At 42.2% G+C, this 26,446-nt stretch overlaps 1 protein-coding gene across 2 annotated transcripts; it reads right to left on the bottom strand.

Annotated features, from left to right (window-relative positions):
* Positions 1 to 6,336: 6,336 nt before the first annotated feature.
* Positions 6,337 to 26,152, bottom strand: Gbp7 (guanylate binding protein 7). Of its 2 annotated transcripts, none has more exons than NM_145545.4 (11): positions 26,049 to 26,152; positions 21,776 to 21,989; positions 20,064 to 20,191; positions 18,367 to 18,476; positions 17,570 to 17,766; positions 14,887 to 15,132; positions 13,359 to 13,639; positions 12,354 to 12,566; positions 10,936 to 11,038; positions 10,433 to 10,626; positions 6,337 to 10,168 (listed from the first exon to the last, which is right to left on the bottom strand). In NM_145545.4, the coding sequence occupies exons 2-11, from the start codon at positions 21,963 to 21,965 to the stop codon at positions 9,914 to 9,916; spliced, it is 1,917 nt and encodes a 638-aa protein (NP_663520.2). In that variant the 5' UTR covers positions 21,966 to 21,989; positions 26,049 to 26,152; the 3' UTR covers positions 6,337 to 9,913. The 2 variants fall into 2 exon arrangements, with proteins under 2 accessions (NP_663520.2, NP_001076781.1); NM_001083312.2 differs by having other exon boundaries at positions 21,776 to 21,971.
* Between the last annotated feature and the right edge of the window lie 294 nt (positions 26,153 to 26,446).

Raw genomic sequence — 26,446 nt, 5'->3', positions numbered from 1 at the left:
ATAATTGAATAGAATTTAATAGTAGTAGTCAAGACAGGATAGGAAAGAGAATCTTAGGTAACTTTGACAGGTTGTATAGGTAGAAAGAAGCATATTTTTGTATTAGCAAAGGAATATTTGGCTAGGACCAAAATAAGAAAGATGGCAGCAGTGGCATAATAGCGTGGTGGCAGAAAATGAGTTTGTCCAGGCAAATTTAGGCCTGGGACACAAACTGAGCACGCAGGCCATGAGAACAGGCCTGGGGTGTGGGAGCATGGATAGGTAAGTGCTTGGGCCTTTTCTTCATTTACCAGACTGCTGGCAGTATGTGTGAAGATCCCTTAAAATAAGTGTTTAAAGACAATTTAGCGCCCCTTGGGTGGTGGGGCTGTTACTGAACTTTCTGTACTGGCGTCCCGAGAAGAGCACAGTAACGGGTTAGTTAGTGTTCAGCCAAACTAGAAATTCAGGTCATCGTGAGAATAATCAGAGGCTGCAATTCCTGGAATTTCCAGAAAGCAATTCAACCTGGTACCAGGAATTTTCAGCTGGCTGCAAGAGCTCAAGGAGTTTATGAACAGCTTTCGAGAAGCGAAAGCACCCAACCGTCTAAGCCTTAACTTTTAGGTCAGCCAAGAGACCGGTCATAAGGACCAGGGCATTGAAAGCCAACACCTTAGTCCAAAAGAGGCGGGCCAGGCGCCATCTGGGCATATACGGTCCCTCCCACCAACTGGAGAGGCTCCTTACTAATCAATATGCCAGTGTGTGTCTGTGAGCTTCCACAGTCTGGTAGCAGGAAATGTGGAACCGAGTGGTTGTTTGGGCCCGCCTGACTGTGTAACGCACATGGCAGAGACTGGGGGCTGGGTGAACGGGCAACCTGTAGGTCTGTGCTGTTGCAGTGCAGGACTTCCTACCAGCAGCTAGACTTGGAGTCCGTGATGGGCAGGAAAAAGGAAGGGCCCAAGGAGCATGTTTCATATCCTAACAATGCACATATGGCCAGGTGACACCGAGTGGCACAGGTGGAGCTCGAGCAGGCTGAGGGAGCTGAGCACCAGGGGGAGGAGAGCAGCCCAGCCTGGAATTCTCAGCCAGGAGACTATCTCTGGGACCATGCAGATGGTCACTCTGACCAGTGAGAATGGGAGCTTGTCAGATCTGGATTAGCAAGGGTGGATCTCTTGTGATAGCTGAGGTGGAATGCAAACCTGCAGGGTTTCTAGATCTGAGTCAGAAGGCACCAATGTTGTGATCATAAAAAGATAAAGGAATATAAGAATATGTTCTATAGGGTGTGGTGAGGTGTGGGGGAAAGGGATATTTCAGCAGGCCCATGCCAAGGCATCCCTTCCCCGTGAGAGACCAGCCACATCACGGTATGGTATGAAATAGACTTTATTCAGGGCATGGGGAGGGGAGTTAAGAGAGTAGTAGAGGCAAAGAAAGGCAGAGAGGAGAGAGTAGAGAAGTAGAGGCTGGCCATGGCCACGTGGAGAGAGGGGGGAAGGGAAAGGAATGGGGAGAGGGGGAACAAGAGGCAAGAGTATGAGAGTAAGAAAACAAGAGAGGAAGAGAGACAAGAGGAAGAGGAGGGGCAAGCAGCCCCTTTTATAGTGGGCCAGGCCTACCTGGCTGTTGCCAAGTAACTATGGGGAGGAGCTCACCTGGCTTTTGCCAGGAACTGTGGAGGTGGAGTCCAGATAGAAAACCAACAATGCCTCTCCAGTTAATTGAGTTACATAAAAACAGAAATAACACTGTGTTTCACAATCTGTTACATATTTGCAGTTTGGGTTTATGTTACCTCTGCAACCAAATCTGCCTCACTATGGTGTCTGCCTATCTTCCCCAAGCAGATTCCCCAAACCACTCATGTCTTCTTCTCGTTGTTTGGTTTCTGGGGTAGAATAGAGAATTTTCCAAAAGAGGCAAATCAGAGAATGCACTTCTTTAAGTATCAGAAGGTGTGTTTTTCTCTGTTCACAAGGAAGAAATTCTGACTAGATGTCTGTCCCAAACCAGACACAAGAAGGATTTCCCACAAACAACTCACACCAGAAGGATTCCTCATGAAGATCTTTTCATGCAACCACCATTAACTTAAGATATGTTGGCACACCTGGTGGTAATGGTGCTTGCTTTTAATCCCAGCAGTATGGGGGTGAGGGTTGGGCAGGTGGATCTCTGAGTTCAAGATCACCCTGGTCTACAGAGTGAGTTCTAGGACATTCAGGACTACACAGAAAAACCCTGTCTCAAAAAACAAAACAAAACAACAAAATAAAAACCAAACCAAACATACAAATAAAAATGTATTGGCACGCAAAACCCATAGACTAATCTTTGAGCTGCTTGTTTCTTAGGGGCCATGACTTATGTAGCACTTTAGTTAAGAAAGCTGTGTTTGTTATTCAAATTTTTACTTTTCTTCTCTATGAAGTGTTCTATATAGTATGTACAATTTAAAGGAGAGTGAAGAGAGCAAAAAAACATATGTCAGTAAAGAAATCCTCTCCTTAAAGATGCACTCCTCAGCTGGGTCCCACTTTGGGTCTGTCGCTGGATCTTCTTTTCCTCAGGCTCCTTTCCATTTCCATCCCTGTAATTCTTTCAGACAGGAACAATTATGGGTCAGAGTTGTGACTGTGGGATGGCTCCCCTCTCCCTCATTTGATGCCCTGTCTTTCTGCTGGAGGTGGGCTCTATAAGTTCCCTCTCCCTAGGGCATTTTATCTAAGGACCCCTCCCTTTGAGTCCTGAGAGTCTCTCACCTCCCAGGTCTCTGGTGCATTCTGGAGGGTCCTGCCAACCTTCTATCTCCTAAGGTTGCCTATTTCCATTCTTTCTGCTGGCCCTCAGGGCTTCAGTCCTTTTCCCTCACCCAATACCAGATCAGGTTCCCTGCTCCCCCACACATACTCCCTTCCCCCACTGTCCACTTTCCCTCCCAGTTTACTCCCTCCTCCCTCCCCCCTCCCCCCTTGTGATTGTTTTCTTCATCCTCCCAAGTGGGACTGAGGCATCCTCTCTTGGGCCCTTCAGCTTGTTGACCTTTTTGAGTTCTGTGGACTGTATCTTGGGTTTGTTTGTTTGTTTGTTTGTTTGTTTGTTTGTTTTATTTTGTTTTTCTTTTTTTGGCTAGCATCCACTTATTAGTACATACCATGCATATCCTTTTGGATCTGAGTTACCTCAGGAAGCACTCACAAAAAGGGACCTAGCATGATCGTACTCAGGAAGACCCAACAAGCAGCTGAAAGAGTCAGATGTAGATATTTGCACCCAACCAATGGACAGAAGCAGCTGACCCCTGTTGTTGAATTAGGGAAGGCTGAAAGAAACTGAGGAGAAGGGCAATCCTGTAGGAGCACCAGCAGTCTCAATTAATCTGGACCCCTGAGTTCTCTCAAACACTGGACCAAACAGCATATACCAGCTGATATGAGGCCCCCAACACACATACAGTAGAGGACTTCCAGGTCTGTCCATTCAGAGATGATGCACCTAACCCTCAAGTGACTGGAGGCCCCAGGGAGTTTAGAGGTCAGGTGGGGTGGGGGTGGAGACATCCATGTGGAGACAGGGGGTGAGGAGGAAGTATGGGATGTGGAACAGTTGGAAGGTGGACGGTGGTAGGTGTGTAGAAAATATGAAGTGTAAAAAAGTAAACAAACTGACTTAAAAAATTCACTCCTCAGTGGAAGAGGATGTGCCTAATCCTGTAGACTTGCCCCAGAGAAGGGAAAGGTCCTCCTGGGGGTACCCTTTCAGATGCCTAGGGGAGGGGAGATGGGATAAAGAACTCAGGGAGGGGGAACCAAGAGGAGCGGAAACATTTGGAATGTAAATAAATAAAATAATTAATTTTTAAGATGAACATGTCTGTCCATCAGGAGATGTCACAGACTTGGGTTGCTTTTATTCTCCACTGCACAGTTCCTGATGTCTCTCCATATGAGGGGACACAATCCTGGCCTGCTGTAATCTTGAGCTCGGGGGACAGACTGGTGTATGTTGTAGCTGACAAGCACGGGAACAACCCGCCTTAGACTCAACCCTGTGTCTTTGTCGTGGTCCATCACATGGTAAGAAACTCCTGGCAAACAGTTGAAGAGAATGTTTCCATTCTAAGTCCCAAGATCAACTTGTAAAATCCAAATAGAGATGGATTGGCTTCCCTCCATGGTCTGTCATATCTGATTTATTTGTAGTTTACTAATGTTCATACTATACATGCTTCTTCAGTACTTGTCCAAAGTAGTTTACTAGAGGTTAATTAGTTTTAGAATTTTGACTTTAATAACAGTCCAATTAAAATACATTGGTAAAGCTATCCGTTTACATTTTTCATATATGTTTTTATCACTCCAAGGCCTTCAGAACCATTGTTTATACTGATTCAAAAAGGGAGGAAGGATGGGAGGGAGGGAGGAAGGGGGGGGAGGGAGGGAGGGAGGGAGGGAGGGAGGGAGGAAGGAAGGAAGGAAGGAAGGAAGGAAGGAAGGAAGGAAGGAAAGAGAGAGAGAAAGGAAGGAAGAAAATGAGGCTTCAGCAATAGCTTAGCTGGTAAAGTGCTTACTAAGTTAGCATGAGAACTTGAACTTAACCCTTAACACTTACCAAAAACATCTGCACACAGTGGCATGTGCTGGGAATCTCACTTCTGGGGACGTGGATTCACAGTTCCAGGGAGCTTCCTGGCCAGACAGCCTTGCCTGATCAGTAAGCCCCAAGGTCCCAAAGAGAAACATTTTTTTTCAAAAACTGTGGGTGGTTCTTGGAGAAGGACATCCAGAGCTGACCTCTGCTTTACAATTTTAAAAATTATTTTTGTTTTGTGTGCAATTTTGTGTACTTTTGGACATGTACTGTTGACACATGTACATATGCAAATATCCACATAGCACAGTATACCCGTGGAGACCAGAGGACAACCTGTGGAAGCCAGTTTTTACTTCCCACCAAGTACGCAAAGGTCAAGAATACTATGTTATCTGGCTAGTTGGTAGCAAGCACCTTTATTTGCTGAACTGTCTTGCTGGTTCTAATTATTCTTTTTTTTTTTTCCTTTACTATGAATTTACTCTTCCTGACTGTGAGTTGTTTTTAAAATTATAGAAGTATGTATTCATAACAATTGTGTAGTTTTCATTTATAAAAGTACATTGCAAGAGTCCATCCCTGGGTGCAGGTTGAGGGTTGCTTTTCAACTTATTTATGTGGCAGAGATTTAATAAATATTACTTGAGTAGAAAACTGTTGTACCAGGGTTTAGCTGGGCACAGGTGAGTTACAGCAGTTTAGACAGAAGAGCCTGTTTAGTGTGAGTGATTGTGTTGGCACTCAGACTTAGAGAGAAACTTCAATTATGATAGAGTTACCAAACAAAACAAAGGGGTGTGGTGACATGCTTGTTGCTACAAATAAATCAAAGATAAAGGGCGATGTGAATAGTAGGTGAGTGTTGGTGGAAATTTTAAACTTTATTCACGTAGTAATTTGGTTTTATTCATATAGTAATTTGCTTCAAATATTCCACAATAAGCCCCTGTACATTTCAATACAATAGATGTGGGCACCCTTAGTGAGAGTCTTAATTGCCCTAATTTGAGAGAACTACTTTAAGAATTGGTGACTTAGTAGAACAAGCCTTGACTTCAGGATAGGTAACAAAATGAGTGTCACTTTAGCATGAAAGTGGGCAGGGATGGTGGTCACTAGGGTCTGGAGTAAGAGTTAAGTTAGGAGAAGAAACAGGACTTCATGCCCCTAAATGATCAGGGCACAGGGAAAGGCAGGTTCCATTGCTCAGGTCAGTGGCACCTGGTGAAGGGCCAGAATCTGCTGCCTTCCTTCTCCCAACCCCAGAGCAGAACCGGATGCGAATATCACTTTAAGGCCACAGTTCATTTCACAGAATGTTACAGCCCCTACCCCCATGTTTCCATGAGGCTTCAGAGAGTTTCCTTAGGCTCTTTCTGTAGTGACATTGTATGTAGGTGACTCATCATGACATGGGGTTTTCTCTAACCATCAACTTAGTGTCAAATTCTTGTAAGAACCAAGACTCCTTATATCTAGCCATTAGGTCAAGAAAGACTACTCAAGGAACCTCTACATCTGCTTCCTTGATGGAAAAGGATAAGAGGAAACAGCTGAAGTGCTAGAGGGTGGTGCTTTCCAGGGACCTTGTGAGAACTTGGTCAGTTAGCCTGGGGCAAGCAACAGGAAGCAACTCAACAACAAATAAGAAACCCTGTCTCACACAAGGTGGAAGGTGAGGAGAGACAACAGGAAGCGTCCCCCATACCCACACTAACACATATTCTAACACACATACACACCATATAGACTTTTTTGCCAGAATTAAATTTTATTTCACATTGATGGAAACTGTGAAAAACATGATATTTTCCCACATTACAGCACAAGAACTCAAGGGAAATTTTCTTAGCCCAGATAAAACTTTACTGATGATCTAACTGAAATAACTTTATATTCTTCAAAGGAAAACAAAATAGCAAGTGATTTTTTTTAATTGTTTTCAATTCAAACCTGAGCACATGGCTTCATTATTAACATTTTTATCTAGCCCATACAAATGATCTGCCCATCAGCTAGCACCCATTCATAAAGATGATTGTTAGCATGGTCTTTGTCAGTTAATAAACAGCAAGAAAGGCAACAAAAGCAACAGCTCATCAATAACCACAGTTTTGTATGTATTCAGCTGTTTTATGTATAGTGTGTGTGTGTATGTGAGTTTATGAGTGTGTTCTAATCAGTCTTTATTACTCGTAAATTAATTTAAATAATTTTCATCAATATTCTGGGCACTATTTAAACTCAATTTATTGTTATTTTAATGTACACACTGGAGACTTATTCTCAAAAAACTTTTTTTTACCTAAAATGAAATTTTCTAATTAGTTCATGACCAGATGAAAATAAAACTTTTGAATTGCTCATGTTGAACAGTATTTGCATTTAAACATAGCATAGGTACAGAAAATGTAAACTCAAACTCTTCTGTAAGTTGTAACTGTCTTAGAATTAGACTTCAAAACTGATCTTAAGTATTTATTTCTTAACATAATAAGGTTTTATTTACTCTTTCAGTTCTTTACTAAACAAAAAAACCATAGAATTATCACCAGGGCTGAAGATTCTGATAACTCTGCAGTCTAAAGCTGGACTGAGGTGCAATTAGTTAATATGTAATCTTAGTAATGTTTGTTTTTTCACATTACCCCTAGATTTGAAATACAATGTCTATGTTTCAAACTGTAAAATTATAGTATATATTGGTAGGTTTTATGGCAAAGAGGCAATATTGGACTTCTATAGAAAATCAAGATAGAAAGAAACCAACTATTTTTTTGTTTCTCAAGAGAAGAAAAAATGAAATAGCAGAAAAAGAAAGGCCTGGTTTCCACACTAAAAGGGCCATTAACTGAAGAGAGCAGTATTATTTTTTCTTTGATGCTCTAAAAGCATTATCCCTAGTATTAAGGATATTATAATACCATCTAATTCATCATGTATATGTGAATACACATATGAAAATATAGACACTGCATAGAGACCATAAAATTGTGGAGTAAAATTATAGTCTAATTCACAAAATTAAGAAATCATTTACATCCTAACGGCTTGTTTAGCCCTGAAATATTTTTCAGTGAGCTTACTAGTCACTTTTCAAATGATGTATTAAGACTGATGGATTAATTTAAGAAAAAAAAAAAGCTAGCTGCCTACTTTTCCTTCTTTAACACTTAGATATTCTGGATTGTATAATACTGAAATATGTTGTAGAAATGTAAAGGATCATACATTTCCCATGAGGAAGACATCATTTAGTCTGTCTCACTGGTATGTATTTGTAAATCATTTTAACACTGCAACATTAGAAGTTTTCCCATCAGGTACTCTACTACAGTGATGCCAGCCAGCGTCTACACAAGGCTCTTAGTGATGTCAATCACTGGAGGTAGAAGTTTATCAATGAATTGCCTGCCATCCATCATTTCCTGCAGACAACAGCTGTGCACCAAAGCTTTGAAGGTTACATTGGCTGGATTAACCAATGCTGTTAGTTTTTCAGCAGGAAGAGAACCGATGTTAGGGGAACTAAAGAGTCACAATCTCCATGGCACTGGAGAACAAAAAATATCTCTGTTAGTGGTATTGATGGGACCCTGTGGAGAAGAAGCCGGAAGTGGAAGCCAGCAACTGAGCCCATTGGTGTCCTGCAGTTTTTGCTGTGTCTTAAGAGCATGATTTAAAAAAAAAAAAAAAAATCAATTGCCTCCCTGAGAAAATCCTCCCCAAATAATGCTGTTAGAAGCGATGCCATCCTTCACCTCTCGATCTATCACAAAGCTCTTACATTCCCTGCCACCTGTTTAATTCCAGATTCGTCCTCCTGGAAATCTGCAGAAAGTCCAATATCAAACCAAGAAGGCCTGGTCATATTCATGTTGACTGTAATAGGCATATCGGGTGTCATGTGGACAGGTGTGCCTGATGTGGGATGTTCTGCCGCCTGCAACCAACAGCTCCTGCCCATCCTTGCCCAGTGTCTCCCAGTCCATGAAGGAAAATAACTGTGGCGTCAGGCAGCCCATTCCATGAGATGGAGAAACTCTCTTGGAGTAAGATTAATTTCCATTTGTAAGTGGTTATGAATTGAAGATTGCTTCTGTGTCAGAGATGAGGGCTTGTGTCCACTTTTCCTTTCAGCCCTAGAACCCCAACTAGTGCAGACCTGTGCAGGCCTGTGCATCCTTGCCTCTGTCTCTGTGAGTTCCTATGTACATTGATCATATTGGTTCAGTGGGCATTTTTTTTTTTAAATGATTCCTTGGTTAGCTGGTTTTGTTTGGTGTTGTTTTTGTTTGTTTGCTTGCTTGCTTGCTTGATTGGTTTTGTTGTTGTTGTTGTTGTTGATTATTTGGGGTTTGTTTGATTTTTTTTTTGCTTTTTGTTTTTGTTTTTGTTTTGCATGTATGTCTGTATGAGGGTGTCAGATCACCTGGCACCACAGTTACAGACATTTGTGAACTGCCATGTGGATTCTGGAAACTGAACCAGGGACCTCCAGAAGAGCAGCCAGTGCTCTTGACCTCTGAGCCATCTCTCCAGCCCCCGCGAGGTGGGTGTTTTTCTTGGTGCCCTCTGTCCTCTCTGGCTGTTATAGTTTTTCTGTTTCCTCTTTCACAGTGTTCCTGAGCCCCGAGGGGAGGGGTTTGATAAAGACACCCTACTTAAGGTTGAGTGTTCCCAAGACTCTCATTCTCTCTCTGTACAGTGTCTGGCTGTGGGCCTCTCTGCATTTGTTCCCATCTGTGGCAGGGGGAAGCTTCTGTGATGATGGCTGAGCAAGGCACTGATTAATGAGTACTGCAGAATGTCAGGAAGAGTCATTATATTGCTACTTTTTTTTTTTTAATACAACAATAGTATTTGGTTTTACTCAAGGTTCGCTGGGCTATCTGATCTAGGTTCTGGATCACCCAGGCAGTGTAGGCATGGGTTTCATCCCGTGAAGTTGGCCTTAAATCAAATCAGATATTGGTTAGTTACTCCCACAGTTTGTGCCACCACTGCATTTGCATATTTTGCAGGCAGGATGCCATTGTAGATCAAAGGGCTTGTGGCTGGGCTGGCATTTGTGTTTTTCCTTTGGTAGCATGCAGAGTGTCATTCTGTGCCAAAGATGTCCGCATATAAGGAGAAGGATCTATGGGCACCAGCTTGAGTTCTCCATCAATCAATGAGTTGTATACATTTGTTTTCAGCAATGGGGTCTTGCCATTAATTTATAGAGAGTGACCTATATTCTTGGTTTTTGAAATTTGATAAATGAAATTAAAGTGAGATGGACTTCAAAAGTAAGTCTCAGGGAGGTGGGGGAAAGCTATACTTAGAGTTTTCTAACTTTGTCTGAATTCTGTGTCTGATTCATTTGGCTGCTTAATATTTTCAACCCTAGACCAAAGTACTTACCAGAACCAGGCACTACTGAAATTAATACATCTCCAAACCCATCAAGGATTTTTGCACCCAATGAGCTATTCTTCTCCTTATTTAGTTGAATCTCTTTTTGTAGTTGACTTATCTCCAAATCCATTGCTTCACATTTCCTTTTAAATCCCTCATTAAGCATGTCTTTTTGAATCTGTAAAAAGAAAAATACACTTGGAAAACCATGCCTATTGACGGTTGGGGGGTTGGAGGTTGGCACTTGGAACTCAAGGAGTTAAGGACATGTGTCTATCTCTCTCCCCAAAAGTGCTCATTGATGAATTTGCCTGATTCCTGGATTATGAGAGATGACTCAAAACAGCCTGGAGTCCCTCTATACCACTCAGAAGACTGGGAGATGTTTGAAAAAGCCAGAACTGGGCACTTCTGAGAAGTTGGGGGACCTACTCAGCCTTACCTTCAACTTGTGTTCCAGCTTCACCTCTTGCTCTCTCAGGATGTTCTTCCTTTCTGTCTCCATCTTCTCGTGCAGCTGGGCCACATTTTCCTTGTAGCTTCTCTCTTGAGCTTCCATCACCTGCTGCAGCTCCTTCTGTTTCTGTCTTAGTAGCTCCTGCTCCTTCTCAGCTGCCTCCTTCTGAGCTCGCTCAGCTGTCCCACAAAGGTTTGAGAGAGGAGACACAAGGGTCAGGAGTGACCTCTCTTTTCTTGGGTTCAGAGACCCAGATGACTTTGAACCATGCAAGAGAAACATCTGAATTCTAGCCACCACATCCCCAGAACACATTTCAGAATGATCCTGGAAGGTGCCTGTCACAGTCACTGAGTGAGGCCATACCACCCTCTTAATTTCAGATTAGCAGAAGTGTGAAACCTATGTGAAAAGATCTTCCTGTTTGTCAGTCAGCAGGCTTAGCAGAAGCCTACTGATTGCTGTGAGAGCTGAGCCCTCCCACATACCTTCCATGGCCTTCTGGCCATCAGTGAGGGCTTTGTCTGACTGCATAATGGAGTCCTCAATGGAAATCTGTGACTGTAGGAAGCTCTGAAGGACATGATTTGCCTGGTGAAATAAGCAGAAGAAATTGCCAGGTCACAAAAAACACAGGTCAGGGCTGTCTTCTGAGGTTTGTGTGGCTGCTCACTACAATGAATTGCCCTGCCTGTCCTTCTGTGGCCTTAAAATGCCTTAGGATCTCCTCCATCCCATTCCACGACTCTTAAATGTGCACAACAGTAGTACTTAATTATACCCTTATTCTGAGGATTGAATTGTAACTTCCAAAGTGGCATGCACTTTCAGGTTACTGATGGTATCTGTCATGTAATGCAAGGTATTAAAGTCTGGGCATGGTGGCTCATGTCTGTAATCCTAATTTTGGCGAGGCTACGGCCATGGAAGTGCAAATTCAGTGCCAGTCTGTTCTGGTTACCTCAGGATTCCATCTTAGAACAGCACAATGGGAACTAAAACTTAAAAAGAGGGCATTGAATATGACATGTAAATATTATTATTATTATTATTATTATTATTGCAACCATGATAATACTAATTGCATCATAATTTCTGCTCACTGTTTATGCCAGGATAACTCTTGCCCTGATGTAACCAACTGACTATTTATATCTGAGACAAGCTCATCCATAGCTCATGGGCAAGTGTGTCTTTGTTCTTCAAATCCCATGTATTTAGTTAAGAAACAATTGCCATGTTTAATCAATGGAATAAGATTGTTCTACTCCAGTTAGAACTATTTATTTTAAATTACTTCGGGGGAAAGATTAGTTTTGGGTTTGTTGAAAAAAAGGATAAAGAGATACAGGGGATATGCTCATCATACCGTGTATGTGTGTGTGTGTGTGTGTGTGTGTGTGTGTGTGTGTGTGTGTGTGTCTGTCTGTCTGTCTGTCTGTCTGTCTGTCTGTGTCTGTGTCTGTGTGTCTGTGTGTGTGTCTGTGTGTGTGTGTGTGTCTGTGTGTGTGTGTGTGTGTCTGTGTATGTCTGTGTGTGTGTGTGTCTGTGTGTGTGTCTGTGTGTGTGTGTCTGTGTGTGTATGTCTGTGTGTGTGTGTGTCTGTGTCTGTGTCTGTGTGTGTGTCTGTGTGTATGTGTCTGTGTATGTCTGTGTGTGTGTATGTCTACACATGTATGAAAATTTCTTAATGTAACACAGTGTCATGTGCAGTATAACAATAAAATACTATTAAATTTTTCAATAAGTAAATAAGAATAATTCATTCTGGATCTAGAGAAGCTGGAAGTGCATAGGCAGACATGCTCCTCCCCTGCCTCACCAACACTTCATCCGAGTTCTAAGGAGGAGCGAGACTCCTGGCAACCCTACACCCATCTCCCTGATGCTCACCCTTGTCCCTCACCTTCACTCCCTTCCTGGGCACTCGCTCATAGTCCTGTTCAACCTTCTTCCTGGCCTCTAAGTAGAGCCTGTGACCCCCAGGAACAGAGAAAACTCCACGTGAGATGCTCTCCCTCAGGGACTCTGAGAGCTTGTCCAGCTCAGCCTGGCAGTGACTGAGAGACGCTGCTTCATTCTGTCGCAGGAAATCTTCCTTTTTTTCCTCTATGGTGACCTGCCAGGGGATGGTTGAGATATCAGAGAAGGAAGCTGTTAGAGAACAGATCCAACTGTGGTCTTGAGGGAAGTAATATACTCTGCTGTGAAAATTATACCACAAGTTAGAAAATTCTCTTCAGTCCCACAGAGTCTCTGAGCCACTGTCTAAATAACCTTGGAAATAGCTCACGCCTCCCGTGGCCTGCTTATCCCCTGTCAAATGGCAGAACTGCTGGCTCTTTCAGACACTGTGATTAACCATGTGATTAACTGAGCAATGGAGTAGAATTGGCAGGGAGTTCCCTCCAGAGATTTATATAGGGAAAAATGTATCAGGAACAAGTGACTCAGCACAGTGACTGGAACTCTGTACAGGTTCATGAACCCTTCATCAATTCCTTCATGGAGGAGATGGGTGCTTGGAGATAGAACAACAACATGTTGTGTTGTATAAATTACAGTCCGGGGACTCTCTTGAGGTAGGAGACTCTCCAGAGTTTTCAGGCGAGAATGGAACCCACTTTACATCTTGTTTCTATCCTCAGATAGCCAGAGCGGAATGGTCTAGCCTCCCTGAACCATGCTCATAATCTATAAACCTGAGCTAACCCACACATGCTTTTGCATGCTGATAGGTTCACTGGAAATTCCTTTGCTCCAGTAAAAAACAATCAAGTCCCTCGCTTTTGATCCTGGAGAACCCTGTCACTCACAAGAATGGAGAATGACAAGGTCAAGATGGCAGCCATTAATCAATACTCCTAAACATGGGGATTTGGAATAGAACAGAAAAGGCAGTTTTCAGTACCACCAAGTTCTTCTGGAATTGCTGATTCTCATCCTTGAAGGAGTGCTCCATGAAGACAGCAATGGCTTCCTTCTCACAGGCTGTATGCACAGTCAGCAGCTCCTGGAGCGTGTCTGTGGGGAGCCTCATTCGCTGGGCCATCTGCTCACTGTAGTGGTCAGCTGCCTTCTGCACAGCTATGGAGTTCTCACGCTGGGCCAGGGTTGTTACTGCGTTCTCTAAACACGGCACGTCTCCACTATTGATAGCATCCACGTAGGTCGTCACCAGAGTCGCCAGTCCTAACCGCAGGACAGAATTTAAGGCTAAATATCAAACTAGCTCTCGTTAATTTCACATTATTCATGAGTCGGCACTGAAGTAGACTACTTAAGCAAGGAAAATTTTATGTATGAGAGCGAAGACCTATTTTGTAGGACCCAGCCTCAAATGAAACTGATTTTTTTTTAACTCAAAAATTTCACGATAATAACAGAGCATTATGTGAGAGGAACAGCTCTTATTACAGGCATGTGACTGTACAAAGTCATTTCATTGAAGGATATGTATATATAAGACAATAGTTATTTTGGGTTGGGAGGTTGTGTGTCTCTGTGTGTGTGTCTGTGTGTGTGTGTGTAAGCCAAATGACAACCTCTATTGTCTCAAATGCCATCCCTCGTTTAAATTTTATATTTTCTATTAATTTATTCTCCCATATATTACATCCTGACTGCAGTTTCCTCCCTTCTGTCACCTCACCTCCTCCCCTACTGCCCCCCTTCACCTTCTCCCTCCTCATCTATTCCCCCTCCATTTTCATTCAGAAAAGGACAGGCCTCCCATGGACAGCAACCAAATATGGCACATCAAATTACAATAAAATTATGTAACTTAATAATATCATAGCCCCTCACATTATAGCTGAAGAAGGCAACCCAGCAGAGGCTGTGTCTGATGCTCTTGCCTGCTTTTAACTTTATATTTCATTGAGATAAAGTCCTTTACTGGTTGAAAGTATACAGGACTGGCCCCCAGAGCCTGCCTGCCTCTGCCAGGCCCCCAGTTCCTAGTGTGTACCTCCACTCTCAATTCTGTAGGTGGAATCTGGGGATTGAACTCATGCTGCCAAGCTAAGCACTCTACTGACTCCATCATCATCCTTGCCCAAAATAATGACTTTTATTTTTAATCTCAAACTCATAATAAATATTTAGGAAACTTATTCTCTTACATACTTTACAACTGTCTTTTCTAGCCAGACAAAGAAACATGAGTGCCCTTTATATTACTTCAAACACAGGTATTCCCTCTTTAATCTTCATCTTGCTTCTTTGATCATGAGCATTTAACATGTATAAGATTTCAGTAAAGACCCAAGTAGAGAGATAATATTTTCCTTAAAATGTATGTCCTTCTTAGAAAAAGTTTTCTGAGTAGCATGAACAGCTGCTTCTTTGTAATCACATCAGATACTAACATATAATCAATGTTTTACAATACACCGTTTTAAAGTAAAGAGATGTTAACTGGGGCAAGGGTGACTCACGGTTTCCATTGACAACGATTCCCTCTTTCAAGGTCTTGGCCTTCGAATTGGAGAAGATGTAGGAACAGAATTCTTTTGACTGCACTTGGAAACTGTGATCCAACTGGTCCTCTGGCATTTCCTCAACATGCACTAAAAGTTCTTTGTCTTTTGTAGGTCGATCAAAGACAAAGCACTTCCGTCTTGGAAAGAAGTGCCTGATGCATTCCCTAGGCAAGTTAGCTTTCTGGGCTTTGATACTCATGCCTGCAAAATACATATAAATGAGATTTGCTGTTGGAAAGGACAGTCTTCAGGCTAAGGGCCTATTGTTTCCCTTTCCAGAGAGCTTGGCATCCCAGGTGTTCTTTTATTTCTCCATCTGTGGTAACACTCCACATGACTACTCTTCATTTGAGCATCTATGAAAGTGGTTCTCAACCTGTGGGTCACAACCTCTTTGGAAGTCAAGTGGCCCTTACACAGGGTTCATTGAAGATCATCAGAAAACACAGATATTTGCATTATGACTCACAACAGTAGCAAATTTACACATAAAGTAGAAATGAAAGAATTTTATGGTAGGGACAACTACAACATAAGGTGAAAGAAAGATGAAATTTCAAGACTTGTAAGTCATATAAAGTACTCAGAAATTGATGGTTGTTTATGAGCCTAGAGGCTGCCTGGGGCTGAGAACAAAGAAAAACAAACCCAGGTATGCCCTGTAGTTAAAACATTCCTGGGAACATCTTGACCAGAAAGATAAAGAGGAATGTGAGGACATAGCAGGGCTATCTGAACTGAGTCAACAACTCACAGAACTCTGACACCCTGCATGTACATGTAATTTTTCTGCTGATGTTTGAATAAGCCAATAGTGTGTCGCTATGCTGAATTCCACACCCCTAAGCCCCTTACCCCATAAAAACCCCTAGCTTCTGAGCCTTGTGGCCAACATCTGTTATCTTCTGTGTGGGATGTATGTCGGTCTGGAGCTCCAGCATTAAACTGCCTCATGTGATTACAGCAAGATGGATTCTCGTGTTTCTTTGGGTGCTCTGTCACTCCCGAAACTAGAGTGGGGGTCCCCGAAAGGGGGTCTTACAAAGGTACATATTAGTAGCAGTAGGAAGGTTGAGAACCACTGATCTAAGACAAGGGTAAATTCATTTCTGCTTGGAGTTAAAGAGCAATGAAGTAATGATGAAGATTAAGAGGACCATTCATCCATTGAATGATGGCAACTAATCTTTGGTCTTCCTAGTACTTGTTGGTACAGGCCCCAATGAATTAAGAACTTAAAACAAAACAAAACAACACAACACAATACAAAACAACACAAAACAAAATACTGGATAATTAACTAATGAAACCAAAGTATTAGAAGAAGTTTTCTGATTTTCCTGTATCTTTGTCAGAAATGAACTTGGGCTATGAAACAAAGTGATGTGGAGAAGAATAAGATGCTACCAGGAAAAATGAAAGATGACATATCAGGTCAGGAGAGAAAAAAAAAAGCACACATATCAGCTTCCTGTACACATACTCATAAATGCACTCAGGATTCTGTGCCTTGCCAACTATGAGGAATAATATTAACTGACTGTGATGTGAAGACCTCTTTTGTTCCCTAAATTAGAGTCTGTTAGTGTTGACTGAGAAATAGAGCCATCCTACGCCACTGTAGCATTCAATGAATGAAATAGAGCACTCCTATGCCATGCATGCATTCAGTGAATGTTTGTTGAATGAAAAAGAAATGAATGAATCAATAAAATTACTGAGAGCACCCTCTCAAGAGATAAATGCTGTATATTTAATAAATATATAATGCCAAATATATTAACTGTAAGGCTGTCGAGAGAAGAGACAGATGTTATAAGAAACATAAAATAAAAGATTTGAGTCTTGTTGATTGGAAGTATCAATGTTTTTCTTAACTATTTATAGTATATTCTCCCTAAAAAAAAAAAAAAATCTTAAATCATAGTGTTGAAATACACTGAACAAAAGAATTACAATCTGGAGTAGATCACTTCATTTTATGGAATTTCATGTGATTTGTGAACTCTCTGTGCACATATTTGTGTGTGTGTGTGTAAAGATAGATAGATAGATAGATAGATAGATAGATAGATAGATAGATAGACAGACAGACAGATAGATAGATAGATAGATAGAAATATATTTTAGGGCTAGTGTTAGAACACCGCAGAGAGAGAGGGGGGGGAGGGAGAGGGAGAGGGAGAGGGAGAGGGAGAGGGAGAGGGAGAGGGAGAGGGAGAGGGAGAGGGAGAGAATATATGTAGAGAGAGAAGAAAGAAAGAAAGAAAGAAAGAAAGAAAGAAAGAAAGAAAGAAAGAAAGAAAGAAAGAAAGAAAGAAAAGATACAGAAATCCTTTATAAGGAGCACGATGGGTGGAGTGTGGACATTATAGAGTGTATCATTATCCAACTAACTTTTTCACTATTAATTGGCTGGAGACCATTAGGTCCAACATTTGTGCCTCATTGTTTCCCTTGCCCTTAAATTCCAACAGCTGAAGATTTTCCAGGATAATAACCATGGAAAATGTTCAATTGCTTTTCAGCTCTCATCAGTTTATTGTTGGCTTAGAGCTTATGCCAGTGTCAAATCAACATTTATGCAAGTTCTGAACGAGACAGCTGGAGCCCTTCCCACCCAAGCTGGCTTTGATACCTGGGATCAGCTTCAGGGCATTTTCTAGGTACTCGTCTGCTGTGATGACACGTCCCTCTAACTTCAGCTCCAGAACGAAATCTCGAACAGTCCAGATAAAATCTGGAAAGAAACTTACAAACTCATCAGAGTCATCCACTTCTTCAGACCGTGAAGTGGACTTTGCCCTGATCCGCTCTGTCAGTTCTGTGACATAGCTGGGACCTTAGCTAAGGAATAGAAGGCACTACTCTACTTCTCCCACATTTTTCTTACAAATCCATTTTACAAGCACCCTCTTTGTCTTGCATACCAGTCTTAGGGTTTGTATTCCTGCACAAAACATCATGACCAAGAAGCAAGTTGGGGAGGAAATGGTTTATACAGCTTACATTTCCACATTGCTGTTCATCATCAAAGGAAGTCAGGGTACTCACACAGGGTAGGAACCTGGAGACAGGAGCTGATGCAGAGGCCATGGAGGAGTTCTGTTAACTGGCTTGCTTCCCCTGGTTTGCTCAGCTTGCTTTCTTATAGAACCCTGGACCACCAGCCCAGGGATGGCACCACCCACAATGCGCCCTCTCACCCTTGATCACTAATTGAGAAGATACCTTACAGCTGGAAATCATGGAGGCTTTTCCTCAAGGGAGCCTCCTTTTTCTGTGGTAACTCCAGCTTGTATCAAGTTGACACCTAGAACCAGTTAGGACATTACCCTTTTCCTAAATCCTAAGAACTGAGTAATATATGCAATATGCCCAGTTGTTATTATCTTAAGCCAACGAAACATGGCAATTTGGTCCCTGGAAGGATACTGCAGCTGCTCCAGGGCCTGGTGGTTGATGGTGCTCATGCTGTTGTAGACAAAGGTGCTGCTCAGAAGCACAGCCAGGGCGAAGATCCACGAGTCATTCTTAGGGTCACCCTGGAGAGCACATAAGGGCAAAGAACTTCAGACTCTATCCTCCATTCTTTCTTCCATTTGTTTATTTGCTGCTTAAGCAGCAAAACTTCAGAATAATAAGATGAACAATAACAAATTCATATTTCTTTATCAATTTTGAAACAGACCTTTACCAGTTTCCACAACCGAAATCAATGATACTGTCAAAATATGAAAAATGTTTGCTATTGTGCTTAGACACAATGAAATGTATGCACAATAGTAACATATCATTTCATTAACAGTTCATTGATTATGTCATATTAACGACTGAAATTCAACTACTATTCATGGAACATCTACAAAATCTCAAGTACTACATTGAGCTGTGTGAATGCAAATTTTCATATAACAATAGGGTCAGACAAAAAGTCCTGTACATATAGAAACACAACCATGATAATCATCTGTGCCAAAAGTACAATGAAATGCTAATAGAGAAGAAAAATAATTAATTTTAATAAGTGGCAAGAAGGTCTATGTAACTTTAGACTAATGTGACTCTAATGGGATATGATGGCAACGGTATAAAAACAGCCTTTTTAAAGTAATTGCTAGTAAGTGTAATTATAGATTTAATGAATCACACATGTGGGAAGATAAATACTCAGTAATTAAAAGCAATCACAATGCACAGGCCATATGAAATGCACTGTACACCTATTTTGTTTGACTGAAGCAGTTACTATGTGTGAGGACTTGGAAGCTGGGGCAGGACGTCAAGACATGAGGTAAGATGTAATGCTGTGAAGGCCAGGCAAACAGAGGTAGATGCTATCCTGTCTCAAAATGTTCAGAGCCAGCGAGTCAAACCCTATCATCACAGTATCCGTGGTGTCTCTCCCTTGTTCTTGTGCATAATATGGATTCTGGGCTTATTAGATGTGATGTAGCAGGCAGGAAATCTTTCATACTCCGAGGGCATATTTTTTAAAATGCCCATTTTTGATAGCCCTAAAAATACTACATTCATATCAATAGAAGCAAAGCTTAGGTCAGACACCAACTTGCTTGCAGAAGAATTCATCTTGGTTTAATACAGGGTTGATTATTGGGAATTTTATATACCATAATGAAATGTTTACTCCTATGTTAACAATAATAGATATCTAAGGCTATTGCTATTACTTCCATTAGATTAAAATTTTCAATAACCTCAAAGGTGACAGCTTGCCTTTAAGAAGGATTATGCAACCAGATAACTTGGAGAATTGTCTACTTCTATGAACCCACAGCACCTTGTACTGATGTCAGAGTATATGCCTGCTTCCTCCTGGATGAAGTTATGTATCTGTGCCTTCCACTGCAGGATTGTAGCATATAGTAAGAAACACTAGAATTCAGCTTCTTAATAAATATTAAGAACTGAACTGTATTGTTCACAAAAGTATCAAGATAAGACTATCCTCCATTACAACAGAACATTTGAGTTTATCAAAGGAGTAAACTTCACCAAGGGAAGCAACTTATTCTCCTTATCAATAGCTTGGTTGCAATTCTTGCAAGCAGCACAGAAGTTGGACTAAAGCAGCAGTCAAATGGTTCACAGAGAACCAAGACCAAACCTACCTTTTCCACATCTCCTAAGCCCTCCGTGTCCAGAAGCACGAGTGTGAACTTGGGCTTGCTGGGGTGAGGCACACACCACATCCAGATGCCCTTAGTTTCAGACCTAACTGTGGTGCCCAGATTGAAGCCTGTGTGAGAGAATATGAAAGCACCATGGATTTATATGAATCCTTACAATACAGGAGGCAGAGGTTCCACCCTTAATAGCTCTGAGTTTATTCAGGTAAAAGGTATGAGGAGGGAAAGAGCAGCTAGGTGGTCTATAAAGGAAGAAGAAAGTAGTGGGACCAGGGCAAATTGTCAAGAGATCAATAAAAAAAACAGAATGCTCTGGTTTTTAAAAAGACTCCAGTGTGCAGTTTACAAAGCAAGACATGCAAATTGCATGACATGAAGAGCTGTTTTCCCCTTGTCTATAAGCTCATGGTACCACCCCAAGTTCACCACATTAGCAAAACTTAAATTCAGACGCAATTTTTGTAAAGGAGTACAAAATGTTCTATTGCTATGAATAAACATAAAAATTACACATAAAGTTTAAAAAGGAATGTGATGTCATCAAGAAACACTGCTTCATGCAAATGTCCTAGAATCTAGAGATTCACTTCTGATTATGTCATACAAAGAGAAGTTCATGCAAAAATGTGGCAGCATAAAGACAAGCTTATGTGTAAAAGCCTTGTCCTCCAAAATAAGTTCTGGAAATAAATCAATATTCACCACAATAAATAATGCTATTTTCATAGTGACATGTTATGAAATTAAAAATTAGTAATTTAATAATACTTATAACAAACTGGGTGTTGAGCAAAAGAAGCCAGTGACATCTGCACACTTCCAATATAAATATTGTGATACATTAAAAATGCATATATGTATTATATAATTATTTATATATGTGCACACTCCTTAAGAAGTTTAATAGTAGGTCAAAGAGAACTGATTTTTATAGATACACACTTGTATTTTTTTAACTGTTTTTGTAAATCAGTGGCAGAAGTTTCATGAAAATAAGGAGCCTTGGGAGAGTATGAGATGACATGAAACCGTATTTGAATGCTAACAAAGTTTAATATTTTGACCTGATCGATAATGAAATAAAGACTCGTTAGTGATGCCTTACACTGTATTTTATGTAATCTTTAAGTTGTATTATGCATACTTTAAAGGCTTACGAAAGAAACATAGATATAACTATTAAAGTGATGGTGTAAGGCATAAAATATAGTTATTTCAAACAAGGTGTAACATAAACACAAATCCTCCCTCCTTCTCTCCCTCCTCTTTCTCTCCTCCCTCCTTATCTCCCTTCTCTACCTCCCTCTCCTCCAGTTCTCTCTCCTCCTTCCCTCCTTCTCTCCCTCCATCTCTCTTCTCCCTCCTCTCCCTCTCCTGTTCTCTCTCCTGCCTCCCTGTCTTCCTCCCTTCCTCCCTCCCTCTCTCCCTTCTTCCCTCCTCTCCTTCCACCTCCTCCTGCTCTCTCTCCCTCCTTTCCAGCCTCACAGAGGCAGTCCTTCCTCACTTTCTTGCTTCCTTCCATCATTCCATCTTACTATGTCAATAAACAAACACATTTGCATTGACTCCATGGTAAGCAAGATGAGAGAAGTGGGAAACAAGATGGGGATTGAATTGGGCAGGAGATAATGACCACTTTGAATTGCCAATGATTCCAAATGGACTCGGTACTTTTGTCTGAGGACCACACTTACCATGGTTCTGTCCTGCCAAGCGGTTCATCAAGTAGGATTTTCCCGTACGGTATAGTCCTACAATGGCCACCACCACTACAGGCTGAGTGATCCTCTCAAGAATGTTTATTGCTTTGGAGTTCACCCTCAGTTCTTCATTCTCATTTTCCACTAGGCACACAGGAGCCTCCATGTTGGGACCAGATGCCATGGTAACCTGCAAACCCCAAAAAGTCTACTCAGTTGAATATGAGATCTCCAAGCCACCTCTAGTGGCATGACAGTGTGTCTGTGCAATGGGTGCATCAACTTAGAATTATTGATCTTTGTTGTTGGGTTTGTGTGACAGCCTTTCAGGAGCCTCTCTGACATAAGCACTCTCAAGGCAAGAGGAGTGGAAGAGAGGAGACGTATTCACCAGTGACCCAAAGTCAGGATAGTTCCTGAAGGCTTCTGTCCAGAGTCTAATCTCCAACTTCATTTATAATCTAAGACCACAAGGTATGGCAAGCAGGCAAGCAAAGGTTGTTTTGTTGTTGTTGTTGTTGTTGTTGTTGTTGTTTGGCTTTTGTGGGTTTTTTTTTTCCAGAAGCACACATGGCAGTCAAGTTCTTGCTTTACAAGGACACATGTTACATCTGACAGGTGTAAGCTTTTGTGGTTGGGTTAAGGGCAATGACTTACTGTCTTTTAGCTATTTCTCTAGGTTGCTCTGTACCAGGGAGCAGAGTGAAGCCATGATTGACAACCAGCAAAGCCAAGAGCAGAGCTTTTTTAAGCAAATCTAATTATTGGTCATTTTCACTTTATTCCACTTCAACAAGGTCTCATGCAGCTCAGGCTAGCATGAAGCTTTCTGTGTAGATAGGCTGCCCTCGTACACCCAATCCTATCATAGTCTCTTGATCTACTGGGATTAAATGAAGGCATCATCTCACTTGGCTTTCCCATTGTGCTTTTTCAGGGGTTACATTTTACATTTTAGGGGTGTTTTGTTTTGTTTTGTTTTGCTTTTCTAGGTAGGATCCAACAAGCTCAGGATGGCATTTCATCTTTTATTTTAATTTGTATTTACTTATTTGTTTGTTTGTTTATGGGGTAGAGCTTGTTTTAAACTACTGGTTCTTCCAAAGGGCTCAGACTCTAAGACCAACACTTGGCAAATGGGAACTCATGAAACTGCAAAGGTTCTGTAAAGCAAAGGACACTGTCATTGGACAAAACAGCAGCCTGCAGATTAGGAAAGGGTTTTCCCCAACCCTATGTCTGACAGAGAGATAATATCTAAAATTTACACAGAACTCAAGACCTTAGACATAAACAACCCAAACAGCGCAATTTAAAAATGAGGTACAGAGCTAAAAAAGAGAATTCTCAAATGGCTGAGAAACACTTAAATGTTCAAAGTCCTTAGTCATCAGCGATATCAAAAAACTCTGAGGTCACACCTTACACCCATCACAAGGACTAAGATCAAAACCTCAAGAGACAGCACATGTTGGCGAGGATGTAGACCAAGGGGAACACTTCTTCACTGCTAGTAGGAGTGCAAACTTGTACAACCACTTTGGAAGTCAATTTGGTGGTTTCTCAAAAACCTGGGAATAATTTTACCTCAAGATTCAGCTATACCAACAAGAAGGAAGGCCCAATCTACAAATCTCACAAGGAGGAATAAAATAGTAATAAGAGGCAGATGGAGGGAGGGGAATGGGAGGGGGGAATGAGGAGGGGAATGGGGGTTATTCAGGATCAGGTGTGGGGATAGACAGGAGAGGTGGCTAGATGGTCACGAGAATGAATGGAAATCTGCAACTGACAGGGGTGGGGTGCATCTCCAGGATGAGACAGACACCTGAGATAAAGGAGGCACCCAAGAATCAATGGGGATGACCTTAGCTGTGACTCACAACATTGGAGATATGGAACCTGAAGAGGCCTCCGCCTTTAGCCAGGCAGAAATCCCAGTGGAGCAATAGAGACACCAACCCACCCACAAAACTTTCAACCCAAAATTTACCCTGTCTTTAAGGAATGTAGGCACAGAGGATGGAGCAGAGAGGGAGGGAATGGCCAACCAATAACCAACCCAACTTGAGACCCATTCCATGGGCAAGCACTAATCCCTGACACTATTAATGATATTCTGTTATGCTTGCAGACAGGAGCAAGTTGCCCTCTGAGAGGCTCCACCCAGCAGCTGACTCAGACAAATGTAGACACCCATAGACAAATAGTGGATGGAACTTGGGCATTCTTATGGAAGAATAGGAGCAAGAATTGTAGGCCCCAAAGGACGACCAACAGAGTCAACTAACCTGAACCCTTGGGGCTTGCAGAGTCTGAAACACCAACAAAAGAACATACACAAGCTGGACCTAGGCCTCCCCACACATATGTAGCAGATGTGTGGCTTGGTCTTCATGTGGGTCTGAAACAACCAGAATGAAGACTATCCCAAAAGCTGTTGCCTGTACGTGGGATATGTTACTCTAGCTGAGCTGCCTTGTCTGGCCTCAGAGGGAGAGGAAGTGCCTAGCCTCACAGAGATGTGACATGCAGGGTTGAGGTGATACCCAGGGGGGGGGCCCACCTGCTCAGAGGAGAAGGGGATGGAGGAAGGATTGTGGGAAGGCATGACCGGGAGTGAGGCAGTGAATGGGATGTAAAGTGAATAAATTGAAAGAAATTAAATTAAAAATAAATAAATAAATAAAAAACAAAACCTACTGGTTCCGCTGCTTCCACAGCCTGAGTGCCAGGATCAGGAATGAGTATTGCAGTGCCCAGTTTATATGATGCTGAGGACTGAAGCCAGAGCTTCACAAGTGCTAGACAAGCGCTCTACCAACTGAGATCAGCCCCAGGACCTTCAGCTTACTTTCTGTACATAGATAAGTGACAAGCACGTGACCTTACACTGGCAAATTATCATCTCCCACCTGCTTCATGCCCATGCTGTTGAAGATGACACATGGATATGATTCTTTTCCAGTGGCTAATTTCCCTGAAAATACATCCTCGTGAATAAATACTTCTGTGGGCAAATCTCTGATGGTGCATTCTCTCTTAAAACAACCATAAGTATTGAAGGCTATTGTGCCTCCTTTTCACTTGTCTTGGAGGTCATGCACACATGCTAAATGAATGCTCAGGAAGACTATAAACTGCCCAGTGGATCAGGGAATAAACACCAGATCCTATTACCAAAACTTCCCTGATAGAACCAACTTCCGCAATTCACCTTTTCTACACTGATAAATATCCTAATTGGGAAATACCAACTCTCAATTGATTAGTGGCATGTCATGATATAATGTATAAGGGGCACTCTGGGTGCTGTTTGTCCTCTGGTGGCATCTTAAAAACTGTAGGTGTTTCTTTACTTAGCATCAATTTAGAGTAGGTGTCGAATGGGAAACGTAAGCTCACCTTAATTCTGTGAAAGACAACAGTACCTTAATGACCAGTTCTATCTATATTAGGAAAATATTGATAGGCATGTTATTTCTCTTCTCTCTGCTCTCGTGCAGGTCTGGGTTACTGTCCCAACTAAGAAGCTTAAAATTCACAGTAAATAAGTAGAACTACATAGCTGCGATTGGTCATGTAAATTATCCATGGTCTCCAAAGGTGGCTCGAGCCACAGGGAAGACAGTAAAAAACTGCCTCCTCCGGAGATTTTTCACAAGCTCCAAAACTGGTCTGAAACCTTAGATGGACGACTTTGAAACAGTTCACAATACATGAAGGGGTTCAGGCTTTCCTGCTGTTTCTAACTTTTGACTGAGTACCCCATTGCAGAGCGCGAGAGTGCACTGGTAGCACAGCGGTGCACGGGGCGGGCGCAATTGGAAATTCTGTCTGACTCAACAAGGGAAGGCTATGTTTTCTGTTTCTTCAAGCCGAGCTGAGCTCACAGCGGCGGGAGTACCTGAGGACTATGGTAGATGAGGATTCTGGGGTTATGCCCTCTTACTTGGAAACAATGCAGGGGAATGGGTAGCCTGCGGGAGTGGGTAGCCCTGGGCTGATATTCCCGTAGGAACCGCTCACCACCCCACCCCATCCCCCACCATGCCTGGCTGTGGTGGCTGCTCGAGAGTGGTCGCACTTCCCACACTGAGCAACGCTGTCCACCCACCCTGAGGCCACCAAGCCGTCTCTGATCGCGGTCGTCCACCCTCCGGTGTCATCTTGCACCAAATGTGGAGTTTATGGCCTGGGACCTCGGGACCTCCCTGAAGCTCCTTAGGAGATGTGTACATTGGGTATGGAGTCTCAGGGAACTCACCAGCCTGCACCGGATTCTCTGCTACCTGGATTCAGCACCTTTAGGCTTGCTGCTGCGCCCGCCCCGATTCCTCCTGAAAGCTCTCTATTCTTAAACTCCAGAGTGAAACCGGATATTGCCTGCACTTAGTTGTGGGGATGGAGAACTGAAACTGAAACTGCACACACAGGCTTGTGCTGACTTTCTGAGAAGCTTCTGCTTTTCCTGGAAAGAAAACGGAATCTGTGGGGAACAAGTCCATAGTCTTCCCTGCCAGATGGGCGGCGGATGAAAACAAGTCGCTGATTCTCTAAATACTGACTTCTATTGGGAAATACAGAATGCTGCAACAGAAATGTGCCAGCTCCTGCCACTGGCTTATTCCAAGAGGTTGACACCAACGAGACGTTTTTACCTTA

The sequence above is a fragment of the Mus musculus genome, chromosome 3 (assembly GCF_000001635.26).
Source record: "Mus musculus strain C57BL/6J chromosome 3, GRCm38.p6 C57BL/6J".
In the NCBI taxonomy this organism is placed as follows: Eukaryota; Metazoa; Chordata; class Mammalia; order Rodentia; family Muridae; genus Mus; species Mus musculus.
The sequence above is the reverse complement of the archived record's forward strand: the minus strand, read 5'-3'. Positions and strand labels throughout refer to the sequence as shown.

What these genes read in the sequence shown, in the direction of transcription:
- Gbp7 (NM_145545.4), bottom strand. Translation starts at nt 21,965, where the DNA reads ATGGCATCTGGTCCCAACATGGAGGCTCCTGTGTGCCTAGTGGAAAAT. An exon ending in GCTTAGGAGATGTGGAAAAG is followed by an intron (nt 18,477 to 20,063) that starts GTAGGTTTGGTC and finishes TGTGCTCTCCAG; the next exon opens with GGTGACCCTAAGAATGACTC. An exon ending in TGGCCAGAAGGCCATGGAAG is followed by an intron (nt 10,627 to 10,935) that starts GTATGTGGGAGG and finishes TTTGTGGGACAG; the next exon opens with CTGAGCGAGCTCAGAAGGAG.